This window comes from Spodoptera frugiperda, chromosome 25 (assembly GCF_023101765.2).
Source record: "Spodoptera frugiperda isolate SF20-4 chromosome 25, AGI-APGP_CSIRO_Sfru_2.0, whole genome shotgun sequence".
In the NCBI taxonomy this organism is placed as follows: Eukaryota; Metazoa; Arthropoda; class Insecta; order Lepidoptera; family Noctuidae; genus Spodoptera; species Spodoptera frugiperda.
In genome coordinates this window covers 11,619,154-11,640,344 of record NC_064236.1, presented here as the reverse complement: position 1 = coordinate 11,640,344, position 21,191 = coordinate 11,619,154, and the positions used below count along the sequence as shown (strand labels likewise).

The following is a 21,191-nucleotide window of genomic DNA, read 5'->3' as shown; positions in this document are numbered from 1 at the left end:
ATTAAAGTGGCATAACGGCTTTAGCAGACGATTTTGTAAACTGTTATCCTATATTTCGATATTAATGCCCCCAATAAAAGTTTCAAATCGCTAGGTGTCATATAACATCACTTTTTACGCCGTCAAACGTGTCGCTACTTGTCGCTACCAGATTCTCATGAGCGTTGACGAACTCGTTTAACTTCGGAGCGCTGTAACTGATTTTTGTTGTGCCGCAACGGTGAGTTTATTTGATTTTTCTGACTAAATAAGACAAATATTGCAATGGAATTTAATGATATTATGATAATGACAATATAAACAAACATTCTCGAAACAATATTTCTACGAATTTCTACATTCTGGTCTAGGTATTTGTGCATAGTTTTGACCTACTAAAATAAGGTTGATCAAGCTTATTTAACGACAATGTTTTGTGTGATGGTTGTGGGATAGCTATTAAACCTGGGTTTAATTGCTATTAAAGGTGATTTACTACTGATACACTGCTTTTTCATTCATATAATTATGTTTAGGTACCATATTTGAGTGTTAAATTATACTTTTCAGATGTCGAGACAAGGACTAAATGGAAATAAACGAAAAAATGACCCATGCGAAAAAGAAAATGAACGAATTATGAAATTATTCAATGATGTGGACACAGATGAGTTGTCTGCTGATTCAGAAAAACCCGAAACTTCAAGCGATAGCGAATCATTGTCAAGTGAGTCGGAACAGGATCCCTATAAGGATTGTGATGGTTCAGACACGACTTACATACCCAATGAAGACAGCTTATCGTCCACAACTCACATATCTGACTCGGAAGAGGATAATGGTAAGCTAAATTTAATACCTAAGTCGAAACACAATAAGGTGTTTTCTATAGATACTCCACATACCTTAGAAGGTGAGAGCGTCCATGTTCAACAACAACAAGTGCCTTTAGTCGATTCCCCAATAACGTTAAAAGAACTGGGAATTCATGTTCGTGTTCCTGCTTCAGTTGAGTCAGCAGATTCAATGGCTGTATCGCCCCCAGTCAATATGGAAAATGTAGATAAGGCAATCCAGTCACTAGACATTATTAACATGTGTTCGTTTAATTCCGATACCACACCACCCAGATCAATGGAATCACAAACGCTCATACAAGAGATTGACTGGCTGGACAGTGAAGGTTCAGTATCTTATCCAAATACCGATGCTACAGAACAAGTTCCAAGATCGCAAGTGGTTGACAATCAGCAGCAACCTATGACACCTCTAGATTATCAGCAGCCTAGTACATCTTCTTTTTTAAACGTACCTAGTGTATCTCATCATCGTCCTAGGTCACCACGTATCACAGACGAAGAATGGCAAACATCCACTGCTCCTATACCAGAGTTTGAATTTAACGACGGCTCTGTTGGACCTCAGTTCTATGTTGATGCGAATACGTCGCCAATTGAAATATTTAATCGTTTTTTCCCTCTGTCTACAATAGAGCAACTTGTTGAACGCACTAACAAGTACGGGGCTGCATTATGCAATATGAATAGACCACACACAAGACACAGCCGAAAAAGAACTTTTAATCCTACTTCCATTGGAGAAATGAAGCGATTTCTGGGCTTATGTATTTTACAGTCTCATGTCGAAACACCAAATATTCGAAAACTATTCACATTCAGTGATCCATTATATTACCATCCCATATTCAATCACTGTATGTCAGGAAGACGATTTGAACAGTTGTTGAGATGCTTGTGTGTTTACGAAGGGAATGCTAAAGGCATAAACAAGGTCTTAGACTTCGCTAATCACATGATTACTATTTTTCAGAGTTTATACAAGCCACATAAACAGCTTTCTCTAGATGAATCTATGTTATTATTTCGCGGTCGATTGTCTTTCAGACAGTATATTAAATCAAAGAAAGCAAAATATGGAGTAAAATTTTACATACTAACATCTAGTGATGGCTACATTTTAAATTTTAAAATTTACCAGGGTAAAACTGAAACTAGTATTGACATAGACACTGAAACTAGTTCAAAATCAAAGACTTTTTTTTTTTTTTTTTTTTTTTTTATGGGACATGCCGGTAATCGAGCAGACGTATTACCTGATGGTAAGCAATCGCCGCCGCCCATGGACACTTGAAACACCAGAGGCTTTACAAGTGCGTTACCGGCTTTTTGGGAGTTAGGAATTTAAGGGTTGTTGTTCGGGAATGGGGATGGGGAAGATTGGGAAGGGGGGAATTGGGCCTCCGGTAACCTCACTCACACAACGAAACACAACGCAAGCGTTGTTTCACGTCGGTTTTCTGTGAGGCCGTGGTATTACTCCGGTCGAGCCGGCCCATTCGTGCCGAAGCATGGCTCTCCCACACTTGATTGACTGAAAAGCTTGTTTTGAATCTGATGCAGCCTTATTTATACCTGGGTCACGAGCTTTATATGGACAATTATTATAATAGCGTGGCCTTATCCGACAAACTTTTAAGTTGCATGACGCATACTACAGGCACTTTAAGGAAAGATAGAAAAGACAATCCAAAAGATGTTATTCGCAAAGTACTTAAGAAAGGTGAGCATGTATGGACCAGGAAAGGAAAGGTGTACGTTTCAGCTTGGAAAGACAAACGAATTGTGACCATGATCACAACACAACACCACCCACGCATGGTCACAACACGGAACAGATTTGGCAAGCAAATAACCAAGCCAAAGGAGGTCGAAATGTACAATAAATATATGTCTGGGATAGACCTTTCAGATCAGATGTTGGCCTACTATTCAACCCCGAAAAAGACAGTGAGGTGGTACAAAAAAGTATTTTTCCATATTTTTGACATGGGCATAATTGGAATGCCTATTATATATTCCGTAAACATTGCAACGAAAAAGAAACTATGTTGGGCTTCAGAGAACATATCATTAGATATTTATTAGGATTTGACAACTTGACTTGCTCCAACATTATTTCTTCTAGAAAGCCAACAAACCCGAGAACTTCAAATAATTCAGGAATGACTCTACCAAATAGTAATCAGGGCAGTTCCCAAGAAGGCGCGTCTTCGCAACTGTTAAACACACACTGGCCTGAACCGATACCAAAAACAGAAAACTGCAAACGTAACAAAGCTTTTTTAAAATGCCGCCTATGTGCAAAAAATAAAATTAAAAAGGAAACAAGTTATCGGTGCAAAGGATGCACCAGTAAACCACCTTTATGTCCTGGATGTTTTGAGCAATGGCATTGCCAAGCAGAAAATATTGACTGATTTATTATAGTATAGATTATAATATTTAGGTAACGATTTTTATTATATTTATATTTTATTAATGCTATTGTGCTGTGACTAAAAATTTAATTATAATTCTTGGCAATGCAGAGTATAAAGTTAATTTAGTCTGATTAGATTTAAGTCTGACATAAAGTTATTTTTTTTATTGATGATACTATTTGATTACCGACAGTACTGTGATTAACTTAAGTCTGATCTAGTTTTTATTCTAGATATAATAATTAAAATAAGGAGAAATGTTATGTTCTGGTTAGAAGTATGTTCATTTATTTTTTGTTATATTATTTTGTCTCAAGAACGAGCTATCACAAAAGTAAAATAATAAAATGTGTTGAAATAGGTAGGTATACAACTTGTTTTAAACAAGATGTCTATATACTGTGATTTAATTAAAATAATTAAGAAAAAATTTAAGATTTTTTGTTATGTTTAAACACACACCTTCAACACTTTGTTGTTGGCGCTATGTATGCTTCCTTACCATAAAAATAAATAATTTAATTAGTGTAATATTGTCTTTTCGTTGTGACTTTCCCAGACCCAACCAAACCAATATAAGTATTCACCAGTAACACATCAGCTACAGCAGGTGAAGGCCGTAGCCGCTGCGTCCTTTTAATTTAGTATAAATACGTTTCCGCAGTGACACAGCGGTTATAGCAGCCGAAGGCTACAACCGTTGTGTCCTATTTGTATAGTAATATCTATACACCAGTGACAGCCCTGCTATAGCAGTCGAATGCTATAACCGGCGCGTCCTATTTATGTACTAAAAACTATTAACCATTGACATCGCTGCTATAGCAGGCGAATGCTATAGCCGGTGTGTCCTGTCTATGTAGTACAAACTTCTCGTCCCCGACACCTCTGTTATAGCAGTCCAATGCTATAGCCGGTGCGTCCTGTCTATGTAGTACAAACTGTTCATCAGTGACACCCCTGCTTTAGCAGTCCAATGCTATAGCCGGTGCGTCCAATGTATACAGTTATAATCTATTTACCGGGGATGAAACGGCTAAAGCAGGCGAAGGCTATAGCAGTTGTGACTTTATGTATGTAATTAATTATTTTTATCAGTGACGGTGCGCCTATAGCATTCCATACAAAAATTAAGTGTCAAAGTAGCATTGCAAAATCCGGTCGAGTGTCCGCGAACGTGTTAATGTGTATAGTTGTAAAAATTAAACGAAAATTTTGTAAAAATATGAATAATAATAAAAAAAGTAAAAAACATTAAACGTTTTGACCAGATTCTCATGAGCGTTGACGAACTCGGTTAACTTCGGAGCGCTGTAACTGAGTTTCTAATGAATGAAATTGAAAACAGTTATAGAGAAAAAAAATTCTCGAAAAATATTCTACAAGATTTGTCTGAAGTCATTTATTTATAAAATGTAAAAAAAGTTATAGAGCAAAAAAGATTTTTTTTATTTTTTTTTCACTTTTTTTACTTATAACTTCTTTAATTGTTAATTTAGAGCAAAAAGTTATTAAACATATTTGTAGGCAAAATAATGTTCTACAAATTATCATTTAAAACATTTTTTGTACGATGCATAGTTTCCGAGATATAGCAAAAAAAGTGTTTCCACCCCCTTTTCTAAGATGGCGGCCGGGGGACAAGGGTGGCGACCCCACAAACTTCAAGTTAAGCTTCTATTGACCCCCCCCCCCCCCCAACATGTTCAAAAAATAAAATTGCGTCCTCTAAAAAATGAAAAGCTCATGTAACATTTCAAGGGACTAATATGGCAAAGCATCAGAATGCTTTCATCTAATTTCCAAACAGAAAATGGATGTAACAGTGAGGAATTTTCGTCAGTTGCAGCTGAAAATAATATGGAAATCGTCAACAATCTAAGTGAACAGGCACCTCATAGTTTCAACAAGTATGTTGCATCATATCGACGAAAATACTCCGAATTTAAATTGTATTGTAGAATCAGCAATCCTAATTTAAATGGTAACAGATATACAGACATCCATAGAAAAACAGCCCCACTTGTACATACAACGAAAAAAAGAATGGAAGAATTATGTTGGTTCACAATGGTATCCGGATGATAAAAACGGTTTTGGTCACAATCATAAAAACGGTTTTGGTCAATTTGGTCAATATGGTCGTTATAGCTCTTCATTTCTTTCAGACAAGAATAATGAGCAACAAAGCTCTGTTTCAAAAAGACTATTATTTATATTTTGCTCTATCTATGGCGGAGTATTTTAGAGCAAAAGCAAACGTTTCGGTTTCTTGTAGCATGAGACAAGGACTAAATGAAGAAGTTCCTCAGAGTTTAATGGATAATATACATTTAACTATGAGGAATATAAGAGGTTCTGCTTCCTACTGGAAACGTGCAGAATTAATGGTGGTATATTCACCATCATCAAAGAAATTATACTGTTACTAGCAACTTCCGCGCGGTTTCACCCGCTCTGCTCGGCTCCTATTAGTCATAGCGTGATGTTTTATAGCCTATAACCTTCCTCGATAAATGCACTATTCAACACAAAAAGAATTATTCAAATCGGACCAGTAGTTCTGGAGATTAGCGCGTTCAAACAAACAAACAAACAAACAATCAAACAAACTCTTCAGCTTTATAATACGAGGGTGCGTTTTTAAGTTCGCGGAATGAGAGGGTTGTGGGGGGAGGATTACGCTCATTAGGTCGTAACGTGTTCAGTGACTGATAATTAGTATAAATACGAGATTTCATTGCAATTAGACAATTAGTCTTTGAGTTATCGTCAATCAAGCAACAAAATCGGGAGTGAAAAGTGAAATATGGAAAAAATCTAATATCGTGCCGTTATAAAGTTCCTTACCAAGCAAGGAAAAACAGTTGCGACCATAATGAATGAGATGTCATTGGTTTACGGTGACTCTTGTCAAGGAAAAACCATGGTGTACAAGTGGCACAATTTATTTAAACAAGGAAGGGAATCCATTGAAGACGACCCGAGGCCGGGCAGGAGTATCGAGGTGACCACGCCAGAACTTATCCAAAAAGTTGAAAAAAATGTACTGGAAGATGCTCGACTAAAGAAGAAATAACTCGCAGAAATAGTTAGAGTATCCAATACAACCATTTTTAAAATTATTCATGATCATCTTGGCATAACTAAGGTCAGTGCAAGATGGGTACCGAGAATGCTCACGCCGCCTCAAAAACAACAGCGCGTAGAGTGTTCACGTGCATTTTTGAACCTCTGTAATGAAGACAAGGATGATGTATTGAGTCGAATTGTTACTGGAGACGAAACTTGGGTTCATCATTATGAATCTGAGTCGAAACAAGATTCCATGCAGAGGCATAAAAAGGGCGCAGCACCCCTAAGAAGTTTAAGGTGTCACAGTCAGCTGGGAAAATCATTGCAACGGTCTTTTGCGACTCGGAAGGAATATTATTAATCGACTATAAAGATAAAGGTGGTCTGATTTCGGAGACTTTATTGACTTTTTTGAATTTTCTATAAGGAACAGAGAAGTGGGACCGAAGCAGTATTTACCTACTACTAGTCTGATAGAAAATACTCCACTCGTTAATACCATGAGCGATACAGATATACGCCAGAATCGGTTAAAACAAAAAGTGGATTACCTATAGCCCCAGAAATAATGGTACTGCTGCCGTTACGCTACTACGCAACAGGCAGTTTTCAGGTTAGTTTTCAGTAAGTGCTATTGTTTTTTAATTATATCGAATTAGATAAGAATTAAATAAACGATTTTATGTTTATACACAATAATAGAATGTCGTTATTTTTTCCAGGAATTGGATGGAAACGTGATGAATATTTGCCAGCAGTCAGTATCCCGACTCATAGCCCAAGTGTCTACTCTAATAGCAAACAAATTAAAGATTATGTTAAATTCCCATCTAATGAAAATGAAATTAGTACAGTAAAGTAAGAACTTTCTTTGTGTGTAAATGTGAATTTAGTTAAGTGCGCAGCGATACCGATTGCATAATTCTTTAATCTACATCAATGTACTAATACATGTTTTCTTTTTGTTCCAAGCAAAAAAAGAATGAATTAGCTCATTTTCCTGGAGTAATTGGGTGTATTGATTGCACCCATATCAAAATAAGAAGCCCAAGAGGACTATCTTCAGAAGTATACAAGAATAGAAAAGGGTTCTTTTCTATCAATGTGCAAGTAGTGGCCCGGTCGCCTGACAGTACACATAACAGTTTTATTTATAACAGCAGTGCGATTAAGCAAAGATTTGATTCTGGCATAGTTAGCAGTGTTTTACTTACACCATTTTATCACCAAATTCTAATCCACAAGAAAATTATAACAGAAGCCACATTAAAACAGGAAATACTGTGGAAAGATGTTTCGGTGTATGGAAAAGAAGATTTACTTGTCTTCAAGTGAGAATGAGTATGAAGGTGGAAACAGTTGTGGCTATCATAATATGTGCATGTGCAACATTGCATAATATTGCACTATCGGTAGACGATAATGCCAATGAACTGTGAAGATATTCACATTCAGAATGACGATATTGCTGTTGGAGTAAATACCAACAGAAATGGTTTTATGGTGCGACAATCGTTGGTGGATAGATTTTTCCAATCTAGACACACGGCAGTGTGTCCGCCAAGTTCGAGCAAAAAACCGACACACCGGCCGTGGGTTATATTACACGAACCATTTCGGGCCAAGTTCGACCCACCTATAACTCAAAATCTATTTTATCTACGCATATGAAATTTCCAATATCTATCGAGATCTACTTACTTATCTAAAATACAAAATTTCATTAATGTACCTATTGTGGGTCTTGAGATATTGACGTCAGAAAATCGCTATTTTTACTATACACTCACTGACTGACTGACTGACTGACTCACTCACTCATCAAAAACCTAGACCACTTCCAATGGTCGTATTGACTTGAAATTTGGCATGGAGGTAGGTCTTTAGGTCAAGGTAAAGGAAAAAATCTGAAAATGGCCAAGTGTGAGTCGGTTTTAAAAATATTGAAGGTATTCATACCCCTAAGAAACTAAAACAAAAAATTTATCCATATCTTCCAATGGTCGTACCGACCTAAAATTCGTTACGAAGGTTTGTATTTAGTCAAAGTAAAGTAAAATAAGAAAAAAAGAAAATAAACCTTGCAAAAATAAACGAAATCCCACCCAAAACATAAATGAAATCCCATGATTCGCCTATAAAAGAAGTGAGATCAAAACATAAACTTGGCAAGTTTTAATAGAAAATTAATAAGTTTGACTGCGTTTAGTAGGTTTATAACAAAGAAAACTTGGATGCCAAGTTCGATAATATTATCGAACTTGGCATCCTTTCACATTTATGTTTTGGGTGGGATATTATATACAATATACATTATTATAACTTAACATTAGAATCGAATTTTGAGCAACCGAAAAGAAAACGATGTCTTGGCGATCTTCAACAGTATGATAGACGCGTGTTTTACGAAATCAAAGATAAAGTTTCTAAAAGAGTGTCGTACTCGTTTTAAAAACTTAAAGTTGTTTAAATAACTTGCGAATAAAAATATATTTATTCAAAACTAGCAACCCGCCCCAGCTTCGCATGGGTGCAATGGTGTTATATTATGGATGTATTTATTATACATATAAAACTTCCTCTTGAATCACTCTATCTACTATTTAAGCATACAAAAGGATATAGGGACTTTGTTATGTAAGTACTATGTAGTAATTTGCATACAAATAATTTGACAGCGATGACAGATGGTAACGGTTCCAGTTAGTAGCATGTCAACCGAGTGAAAATTTTCTTACCATAAAATAATTCATACAATACAAATTTGCGAAACACACAGGGCCAAAGCAGACTCATAGATTTGTCTATGATTGCAATTGAAAGAGAACTACTTTAAACACTTTACTTGTAGGTTACTTTTGCGACGAAGTTTAATAAAATTATAAAAAAAAGTTAAGTCCGTTTATGAAGATTAAGTAGGTACTTAGATCGGGGACTAAATCTTTTGTCGCACTTTACGCAGATTACAATTAAAAAAAATCATGATATCTATGTATTATGATTTAGCTCATGCAGACGATTAAAAACTATCTACAGAATTCTTTTGTTTTAGTTTTTTGTTCTATGTCGTTCTGCATCAATTTGCCAAAGGATCGAGATGAAATCTGGAACAGGGGCGCCTACTCCGGTTCTCGAATCCAAAGTTTCGTTTAATCTACGACCGTAGGTTTTATTGATTTACTAATAGAATTATTAAATTATTTAAAATAGAATTATTAGAATTAATTATAGAATTATTTGAAATAGAATTATTTTTAATTTCATATCAAAACCTAGTTATTTATCTTCATTTCATTCGTTCATTTTTGTTCACAAAAATTCGCAATAAATAGAATTGTAGTATGCAATCTGCGAAGTTTCGGATGAAACTTCGTTTTTCGTTGAATTAGAGTAGGCTCCCAGGGGTAGAGGTTACGTTTTATCAGAACCTTGTAATATTATAAACATTACATAAATATTCAAAATTAAAAATGGCTCAACATCGCATAATTTGACACAACTGCCATCTATGACGTTTGACGATTAACTATTACTAGAGAAAGTAGTGCTCCTCTTTGCAGAAAAGTACAAAGTAGTGGATAGATGGCGCTATTGTATAATAACAATATTGTAGGCACTTGGTCCACGTAATATTTATAAATTAAATAGTTATATATTTAAATTCTGCCAAATATCAGGAAAAAGTCTTTTTTGAACCCGAAAATAATCAACAAATACTAATACAAGGAGGTCCCATAAATAGATATAATGAGTTGGTGAGCTTGTATAAATAGGTACCTACTACACCCCAATAACCCAACGGTCATAAAGTACATTTTTCAATAAAAAATATAATATCTATAAAGTATAAGCAGTTGGGCAACAGTTGGGCTGAAAAGTTCGTAGGCTGACCCTTAAATGACCCTACTAGTATCAAATTCTTGTGATTTTTATTTAGCCTTATCCTTAATAAGACTTGTGTACCTATAAATTTGCTAGCTATAATATTGCATTAATAGTATATCAGTTACAGCATTTTTATTAAAAAAACATATATAATATATTTACTTTTATCGATACATAGGTGCCCAATTTTCTTGTATTTTTTGGCCTAAATAGTAAAATGATGTATTTGAAAAAGTAAAGCTGTTACCAATCTCCCAGTTTTTTTTTTTTTTGTTAGTCAGGACCGAGGTTTGTTCCTCTAGTTTAAGACTCAAGTCTCATCAAGTTACATGTAAGAGGAACCAATACTACAACCCCAGTCAAACTGCTAAACTGTTTGTGAAATATTTATTTCGATAAACATTGTATCTCCAATTAATAAATAAATACAGAATAAAACCTAAAAATCTAAAGAAATAGCTCTAGAGTCTATAGATTACATAGCACTAGAATGCAATCACATCCTCGCAAGATAAACAAGCTTTACTAAAGGATTTTCGTTTGATATTAAACCGTGACCATGTAATTAATGGTCCAAGTAGAAGTCAATAGAGATAATTTTTATTTGACATACAGATTACAGGACTAGATTAAATAATAATTAAAAACCTATCACATTAACCATAACCCACAATAAAATTATAAAAACTAATTTTTGGTCACCTCCAAAGAAGCGGACATTTCTAAAAGCAAATGAAACGCTTTTAATAATTTTAATTACTTACTACACAAACAGATATCATTTTTGAAAGAACTTACTTTTGACAAGATTAATTTCATGAAAGTATTAGTATTTCTATATTTTAAACATAATAAATGATGAATAATAAATACAAATAAGTAGGTGCTTTGTTAATTTTTCCCTTGGGCCTTGTCATCTACAGTGTCACTGAAGTTGAAGTCCGACTGAGAGAGAATGACAAAGGCATTAAGTTATTTAAATGAAGCTGAACTTATAAACTAACAACAAAACCTCACATCAAATGAGCAAAGTCAAAATCATTTATTTCAATAACACCAGGCATGTTTGAATCTCAAAACAAATACAGTGAAACGGTTAAGTGGGACTTGGATAAGTAAGAAACCTCCACAAATGGAACTCATACTGAGGTCCCTACCCATTGGCACTGAATTACCTCTATTATTGGGACAAACAACCCTCTTTGAGCTCACCAGTTCACGAACATGACACATACATCAGCACCATCTAACTCAACAATTTTGTAGGAAATTGAACAATGCAATACCTGGGCTAACGCCAATGAGATCTAGTAAAAAAAATCTTAGAAAGCAAATTAATACATAAAAAACTCATATTTTAAACATTATATAAGAATCAAAATACTTACATGTTTTATAAATACTTACTTAAATAATATTTTTTATAAATCCTAGTACATATTTTTATTTTCTATTTATGACCAAAAAACAACCTGGGATCAAACGGGCAAAACCCTAACAAATAATAAAATATGCCTATTATGAAGAAATTCATAACTTCAATTTATCAATGCTAAACTAGGTATTAAACCATTTTTAAAATAAAATAATAACTTAAATGATAATAATATTATTATCCTTAGAATAATACACAACAAAAGAAAACCCTTTTAGGATGTGCAGGATAAATCAATGATTTTATTATAATATAAATAAATAAATAATAAATATAACAATTACTATCAATAACAACAAAAACAAAACTTTCACCTAATAACACCAAAAAGACATGCTAAGTATAAAATAACATGCCATCTGCTCATGAACGCATAGGATATTATAAGCAAGAAGTACTATCATCAATTCCATAAAATTATTTCTGTTACCAATAAAATAAAACTGACTTGATACCAAACATTCTTCTATTTCCACACTTGATTTTATCATATTATCTGTGATCTCATGATCACAGATAATATGATAAAATCAATATGTCATCATATAGATATCAAATATCTGTCTGTTTAGTTCTCCAATTGGATGAACATGAAACACAATAATGATCAAAATGTGATGGGAAAGTGCAAAATAGGGAAAAAGTTGTTGACCAGTTGTTCCTTTAGATACCTATGAATTTAAAATGAAGTAACCCTTTAAGAACTTTGCCTTTACTAAAAAATAATAATTGTCTGTGACACACCTACCTACCATAATATAGAAAGCGTACCTACCTATAAACTAGGTATTTTTATGAGCACATAAACACAAATTGTTACTCGGTCTTCGTACCAAAACCTTTGATAAATCGAAGGGTACTCAGGGTAGGCTTGTACTGGCCACTGGCCATTAGCCATTTAGCCGCCATCACATTTCTATTATACTTTTTATAAAGTTTCTAGAATCAGTATAATACTTATATAATCAGAATAACTCCATACTCAGAAACATGTTGATTAGGTACCTACTTTTATACTATTTCTTAGCAAGGATTTTGTTCCGAAAACACTGTGTTGGATAATTTTAACAAAATTAGTTATTATTATGTTAATATTTCGGCATAAATATCTAAATGAAGAAAAATTATAATTACATTTTGAAAGCAAAAGTGAAAACGTATACCATAAACCATTTCGTTTAAAAACTTTTTTTTCACTACCGTTATTTGCTTATGATTGAACCATAGATTTTTTTATTCTTGTACGGTATTGTCGACTATACTGCCAGTGAAGAATGGTGATGTCGCGAATGAATAAACTGTCGAACTTAACTTTGTAGAAGTTTTTAGCTGTTGGAAAGGACAAAAGATGTGTGTTAGTAATTATATTTTCAGGAAATATACTGTTGTATTACTTAACACATAATAGACAATTAGATATATATATATATATATACAATATCTACACAGATAGAGAAATATTTAATATAGCACACACAATATTTAAAAGACTGTCTATTATTTGTTCATTATAAAAATAATGTTTGAGAAACTAACATTATTGCAAAGTATGGCAACACTAAGTACATTGAAAGTCAACTGATGCTTTTCAATGTAGGTAATGTACTCAAATTTAAATCACAGCTGATTCTGTATTGAAAATCGTTTATTTTTTTAATTTAAAATTAGAATTTAAGTGAATAAATCTTAGAAGAAGTTTATTAAACATACATAATTTTAATGCGGTTGCCTCTTCGACGCCATCTACGCCTTTTGGAACATTACAGTCTCACAAAAGGAGGCCACTTCCCTCCAATTTTCTGTCATTGCCAACATAGCCTTAGCTACTGCTGACAGAGACAAATCTCGTGAGATCCTGTCTGGCCACCAGGACCCAGAGCACTCAGGCCCACGCTGGACACTCCTTGAGCGTGTGCTGTGCGGAATCCAGGTCACCTTCGCAGTGGTGACAATTTGCCGTAACCTCTCGCCAATCCCGTTCTGGTCCGGGCAGCACCTAAATGAGCTTGAAGGAGACGCGCTCCTCTCACTTCATCCAGGCTTCGAAGTGGCAGAATAGCGTCGAAAAAGCACTTGCGTGAGTACTCCGGCTGTTCTAGCCGCTCACGCCACCGCTCGAACGCCTTTATTTCCGCCTCAGCCTAACGAACGCCACCCCTGGCATCCTACCGCCGCGCGCCGATGGACAGCATGGGTAAATTTTCCGTTTCCGTTTGCCGGGGACCATACCTTCTGATAAAACCAATAATCTATAACTAGAACAGAACTAGAAACATACTAGCAAAACCGGGCGAACTCCGTTTCGCCACCAGACGGGCTATTTTATTGATTTTCTTCAGATTTTTTTTTGCTATAAACCTCACGGCGCGCAAGACCTTTCCAACGAATGCAAAACCGTGGAAATCGGTTCGTGCGTTCTGGAGTTATAGCGTCACGTCAGGAAGGAAAACCCGACTTATTTTTATATTATAGATAATAAATCTGTAGAAGAGTCAATTCTGTACATTGAAAATATAGAAAAAATAAATAGCAGGGGGTGTTACTGGATCGATACCAAGCCCAAATATGTGATAAAATTTTTTTGTCTGTCTGTCTATATATGTTCAGGCATTGCGTGAAAACTAACGGTTCGATTTCGATGAAACTTGGTATAATTATACCTTATTATCCTGGGCATAAAATAGGATACTTTTCATCACGCTACGATCAATAGGAGCAGAGCAGTGAAGGGAAATGTTGGGAAAACAGGAGAACTTACTCCATTTTTTAAGCTTCCGTCGCGTGTGCAGCCTTAATGGTTAAAGCTACACAGAAATAATGTATGACAGAAATGTTCTCCTTAAAATGGTTTAAAAAATATTCCACGACAGCAAATGTCTATCTCTTATGGTTGACTCACAATAACACGTATAACTCCCGATAGCTTAGCAGTTCGGAGCTTTCTGATTATATTATTTGTCTACTCTTACGTTTATAACACTCTCATTCATTCATTCATTCATTCATATTATAATAAATCTGTAGAATATATAAATAGCAGGGGGTGTTACTGGATCTATACCAAGCCCAAATATGTGATTAATTTTTTTTGTCTGTCTGTCTATATGTTCAGGCATCACGTGAAAACTAACGGTTCGATTTCGATGAAACTTGGTATAATTATATCTTATTATCCTGGGCATAAAATAAGTTACTTTTTATCCTGGAAAAATACGTAGAAAAAAAATCTTTATTTTTCAGTTTTAGTGCTCAACAGCAGTAGCTTAATAGAGGGATCTCCTTAATCATTATGGGCCTCGCCGTATTTGAGTCCAATAGATATTTATAAGATGTCATTGTCAGAGTTACTCAAAATGGAGAAATAAAACTTCTACGCAAAGACTGACATCCGCGCGGACGGAGTCGCGGGCGGAAGCTAGTATATGAATATAACCTAGTGGTCGCCTAGTGGTCGAAATTCGATTTAATTTACAATACTACTTAACATTCGTTCAAGTATAATTTTTATTTAACGAATTGCTATTAGTTTTGTAAAATTCAAATTAATATATTCCGGCGCATCATGAACAGGAAAACTCTATTCATATCTCATCACTCATCTGTCAATTTTGACGTTTTGTCAAATATGTCTGTCGATTTTGATGTTTTGTCAAATACGATCAGTTACTATGCATGGTAGTGTGTGTAATGTTTTATTTATTGATTTAATGTACTTTATAAGCATTATTTTTGAAAAATATTAGCGTTCTCTCTCTTCTCCTACACATAAACTTAAGTGTACCAAATTTTATGCTCCTACGTCCGCGCAATTTTCGTAAAAAGGGGTCCAAAGTTTTTGCATCACGTATTAGTATATAGATATACATAATCAGATAGGATGGGACCCTCGGGACTGACAATCCAGCTCCTTCCAACGGGTGGGGAACACACCTGACTGAAGGCGGCGGCTAGAGAACCGCCTCAGACGGTCCCCCAGAGCCTATACAGCCACCTACACAAGGCCATGGACAACATCCGGGCCAGGCACAATTTTTCGAGAACCTAATCGGCGCACGGCTGGGTCTAACTACCCTTCTGTAACTCACAAGTTAGAGGATCAATTTGACGACATTGGGGAAGTGAGAGGCTTTCTCTTACTACTGGGAAGAGTTTTTTTTTCTTTCCAGTAAATCCGAATCCATGGTCTCCGTAAGAGGAGGAACCCATGAATCGAATGTACCTATGACTAAACGGTATTGTCTTCCCCACGGATCCTTTATTAGCCCCTCGAGGAGTTACCTACAGAACCAAGGCATGATGGCAGATGCCAATCTGCAATGGCGTGTTGTAGCGCCATAGTTGCCTCTCTGTACGCTCTGTATGTTGTAGTAATTTGGTCTTCCGTGGCGCTCGGTTGTCTTTTGCGTCATTATATTTTGTGATTATAACCACAATGTTTTTCTACCATTTATTGTTCAAAACAAAACACCTACTATGACGGTAGTTATGACGAACAACATCAAAATCCGTGTAAGTGGTACGCCACTTACACGGATTACACGTTAAGTAACCGTTAAAAGGACTAGGTTAAGTAACCATTAAATGACTCTGAATGTTGCAGATAGAGGTTTTTATTTATTTTTTTATCCAGCATCAATACACAGTAGCAGAAATAAAAATATCATTATTATGGAATCCGCTTTCATCGGAATCGGATTTCATATAAACAAAAAAATATTTGTGTTATATTTTTCTCTGGCCAAATGTTCGTTTCATCGCGATGCGGCCATGCTTAATAAGGTCAAATATTATGATTTCAAATTGATATAAATACCACTTAAAATCATCATTGTAAAATTACATTAAAAATTGTGCATGCAGGTTTTTTTTTATTTATTATACCGGCCAATACAGATCGTCCTCTTTTTTGGGAAATCGGTTAATAATTATACAGAGTTACAGGGATAATTCTCAGTTAATGTTCCATTTCAAGATTTGGACCGGAGGCCAAAATCGCGAAAACAGATCTCATGACTCTCGTAAAGATACTGGTAAGATAAAGAAACAGCTTTATCGGGAATTGACTGTACTTATGTATGCAGGTGAACATAATGCCTTAGGCATGCTTGTCTTCCAATCGACTTTTAGGCAGTGCAGAGATGAAAGTAGCAAGTGAATGGGCATTGTTCAAAAAAAATTACCTTGTGTATTTATTGATTTTTTTGATAATATAGACCATTTAAAGAAACTAATTTGAATATTTTGATAAAAGGATCAGAAACCACTTCAAAAATATTTTTTTAAGACTTTCCATTTTTTGATATGGGTGACGTCATCATTAGGCACAGAACGATAGTATCTGTGCCATAGTGTGGTTGCATTAAAAAAGTACAACTGTCAATAATAGCTGTCTGAATAGAACTGTCAATAATAATAACCTTAATATAGGCTGTAAACAATAAAACCTGTGATAATTATAATTTAACATAATGATATGGACAATAATGGGACTGACAATATAATACTTACATTAAAATGATCTTCACGACAATACATAGTATAAACTTTGTAATATTTCGCACCAGCTTCTCGACACCACTTCTATCGTAAGTCTTCCCTATTGCGAACGAAGATTTTGTTTGGACTATTTTTACAATTACTGCTGCAACTTGAAACAAAGCACTTTCTGTATTCCATTTTCACTTTATGCAGAAGAAACTTAGAATTTGAAACTTTGTATTTTTTGTAAACAAAACCGAAACAAACTGACATGACATTTATATTTGACAGTTGTAGGCTTGATTCAAAACTTTTTAATTTTTGAAACATGAGGAAACGATCCTAATGTATACGTCCTATTATGACGCGATTTGAAGGACAAGCAAGGTCAACCGTATTTTAACGAAATATCAATAAATAATAAATATTTTAAATTTTTAATTAGTCCATAATGATTAGTAAGTCTATTCCTCGAAATGGTTTTTCAATTACGATATTTTATAAATTATGAACAATGCCCATTTCATATTATTTTAATACTAGCTTCCGCCCGCGACTCCGTCCGCGCGGATGTCGGTCTTCGCGTGGAAGTTTTGTTTCTCCATTTTGAGTAACTCTGACAATGACATCTTTTGAGCTACTACTGTTGAGCTCGCGTTCTGTAGAATAAAACTGAAAAATAAATGCGTGATGCCTGAACATATAAACAGACAGACAAAAAAAAATCACATATTTGGGTTTGGTATCGATCCAGTAACACCCAGTAATTGACCCTTCTACAGATTTTATTATAATATGAATGAATGCATGAATGAATGAGAGTGTTATAAACGTAAGAGTAGACAAATACACATATAATCAGAAAGCTCCGAACTGCTAAGCTATCGGGAGTTATACGTGTTATTGTGAGTTAACCATAAGAGATAGACATTTGCTGTCGTGGCATATTTTTTAAACAATTTTAAGGAGAACATTTCTGTCATACATTATTTCTGTGTAGCTTTAACCATTAAGGCTGCACACGCGACGGAAGCTTAAAAAATGGAGTAAGTTCTCCTGTTTTCCCAACATTTCACTTCACTGCTCTGCTCCTATTGATCGTAGCGTGATGAAAAGTATACTATAACCTGCCCAGGAGTATGAAGAACAATTGTACCAAGTTTCATTGAAATCTGTCGAGTGGTTTTTATTTCTATAAAGAACATACAGACAGACAGACAGACAGACAAAAAATTTTCTGATTGCATTTTTGGCGTCAGTATCGATCACTAATCACCCGCTGATAGTTATTTTGGAAATATATTTCATGTACAGAATTGACCTCTCTACAGATTTATTATAAGTATAGATTAATACTTGAAACAGATATCGATATTTAATCCATATTTATGATGCATAACGAGATCGCTCCTGAGAATAGAAAACGTGTCAGAAGACAATAGAAACTTTACCAGTCTTTGTGACCTGTTGTATATAAACATAATACTGACCGGTTCGGATTCTCATAATGGACGTCACATCCGTAAGACCATTAGATGACAACTTGGAAAAGAATATAGGATATAAATAACTATAAAAATACACCGTCTAAGTGATTTTCTTTATATGTAGGCGGATTGACAACTCTGGTAAAAATCTATTTTGGAATGAGATAACTGCAAATTGCACTTAACTTCTTGATCAAAGCTCTTTTAAGGAATTATATTTAAATTTTCAGTCAGTACGGCTGTTTAGTTTCTTTTTTTTTGAGAGCCATCAAATGAAAACATTTGAACGCGTTTTCGTAAAGATAGAGAAAAGTAAACGAGTATTGATTAAACGTTATTTTTTGCAGAAGAGAACTACGGAACTAGAGAACGGCCACGGGCCAAAGCAATTTTATCAGCCAATAAGGTGATAGCTACAGTTTTTGGGGACGCACGTGGGTTAATCCTTATTGACTACCTAGAGAGAAGGGTAAAACGACTAATGGCGAATATTATTGGACCATTTGACTAAGAAGAAACTCATCTTCCATCAAGACGACGCACACGAGTAAAGATCCCTAAGAAAAGGAAGAATCCAGGCGGGGTGATCGTACCTGGCGGGCTTTCGGCCCATCTATTGTTCGTTGGGATACTCTATGTTTATTCGCATATAAATATTATGACGTTATCCGTTCGTCGATTCGTCGATCGTCTATGTGCGACTTTCGTCATCTGTCACTTGTCGTGTCGCCGCACCTATTTTGAGAGAAGTCGTACTTTATAGAAGGGATAGAAAAGATTGAGAAACGCTAGATGAGTGCTTTGAGTTAAATGGATACGTTTCTAGTTTTATTTTAACCAGGCTTATCACTATGCCCTCGTACATTACAAAGCATTAAAGATATTATTATTAAATTAAGACTTTTAAAGGAAGAAGATGATTTGATATCCATTACTTACTAGGACATGCATGCATGGTAAACGTATTGCAGATCACAGTTTCAAAGGTATAGAATGTGTTTTCCCTCAATCAGCTCTTACGACACCCGCAGAAGTCACGTTTTGATTTATTTTAGATAGTTTATATTGTTTAAAGATATTTAAAATAACAAATTGAAGTTTAAAACGAATACGTTTAAAATACTTAGACGACTACGAAGTTAGCTACGCCGTAGCTTTGTGCGTAGCATAGATAAAGCGCAAGACGTGTAGCGAAGTCGAGCGCTACGTTACGCGTGTCTTAGAATTTTTTGGTTTGCTTTTTATGTCGACCCTAGGACAGAATGACAAGGGAATAGATAATAATTCAACTTTTGAAAAAAAAATATGATGTGTACCTAGATAATCTAAATAAATACCGTACACAACTGCGTTTCTGTTGGTTTAGTTGCAAGCGCAACTTTTGAGCAAGGGACCTCATTCGACTCTCAGGCATAAAAATCTTAATCGGAGTGTATTGCGGAACACTCACTACAATATCCTAATAATAGGCCCAAATCCTGTTACATGCACGGTGGGTTGGGTCACTGGCTGCTGTTCAACCTGTCGCGGGTTCGAATCAAACGGCATTTTCTGAGTAAAATGACAATTATTTGTCTGGAGTCAGAAAGTTGGGCAGTGTTTCACCTCCGTGCCTCGGAAGGCACAAAAAGCCATTGGTCCTGCGCCAGGCCTCTCTCCGATCATATTGGTAACTGTCCCATTGGATTTAGTAAGGGAAGAACAGGAAGTGTACCTGTATCTGCGCACACACTGACTGGTACACTATAATATCTCCTTGGTAGTAGGTTAGTCTAGTTAGATAGACAAATCACCTTGATCGAAATCGATTGAGAGATTTATATAAAATGTTAACCTTCTACACTGGCATTAGTTATCATTAACAAAAACATTTTTAAAATACTACAAAATTACAGTCATAACAAGTGTAGGTATCTTACAAACATGCACCTATGCACACCACTCCGGTACACAACACACAACCATTGGCTCTGCTGTAGACAATCCACCTTAGATTACCTACACAAAAAACGATATAATTTGACGGAAATCTTTTAAACTACTTAGGCTAAGGGACGCGGATGCAGGTACTTAGTTAACCCAATTTTGTTGGACTGGGTCAACATTTTTTATTTCAAAATCAATAAATACGATTTTATTTCACACATTTGCTTTTGTCAACACTGCACAATCCCTACATCCGTTTGCTCAAAATTAGTAAAACTGACGTTCGCTTTGCCATTTCGTTTGTAGTAACCACCGGACATAAAGCACCCTGCACGTTAATCCATTTTTTTTAGATACTTTTCATAGATAGGCTGTCAAATCTATAAATACATATAATAAAACAGTTAAAAGGCGTGTCTGCACATTTAATCTTACCTGAAACTAACTTTGACTGCACTAGGGGTAGTGCAGTGATTGTTTCAGCGAGATTAATCTGAGAAGAAAAATGGGTGACATCTCTCGAGATTAACGAGATTGGTTTACTATAACATATTTGTGTTTTAGGACTTAAAAAACTAAATTCTGCCCCCTGCTTTGTCCGCGTAATGCAGAATTATTTTGTTCTCATTTCCAAAAGAAATAATAA

At 35.2% G+C, this 21,191-nt stretch overlaps 1 protein-coding gene across 1 annotated transcript; it reads left to right on the top strand.

Annotated features, from left to right (window-relative positions):
• Positions 1-353: 353 nt before the first annotated feature.
• LOC126912452 (piggyBac transposable element-derived protein 4-like) lies at positions 354-2,034 on the top strand (the record flags this gene model as incomplete). The annotated part of the gene is made up of 1 exon (XM_050704574.1): positions 354-2,034. A coding segment is annotated over exon 1 (1,485 nt), but the record flags the coding sequence as incomplete, so codon positions are not given.
• Positions 2,035-21,191: the final 19,157 nt, after the last annotated feature.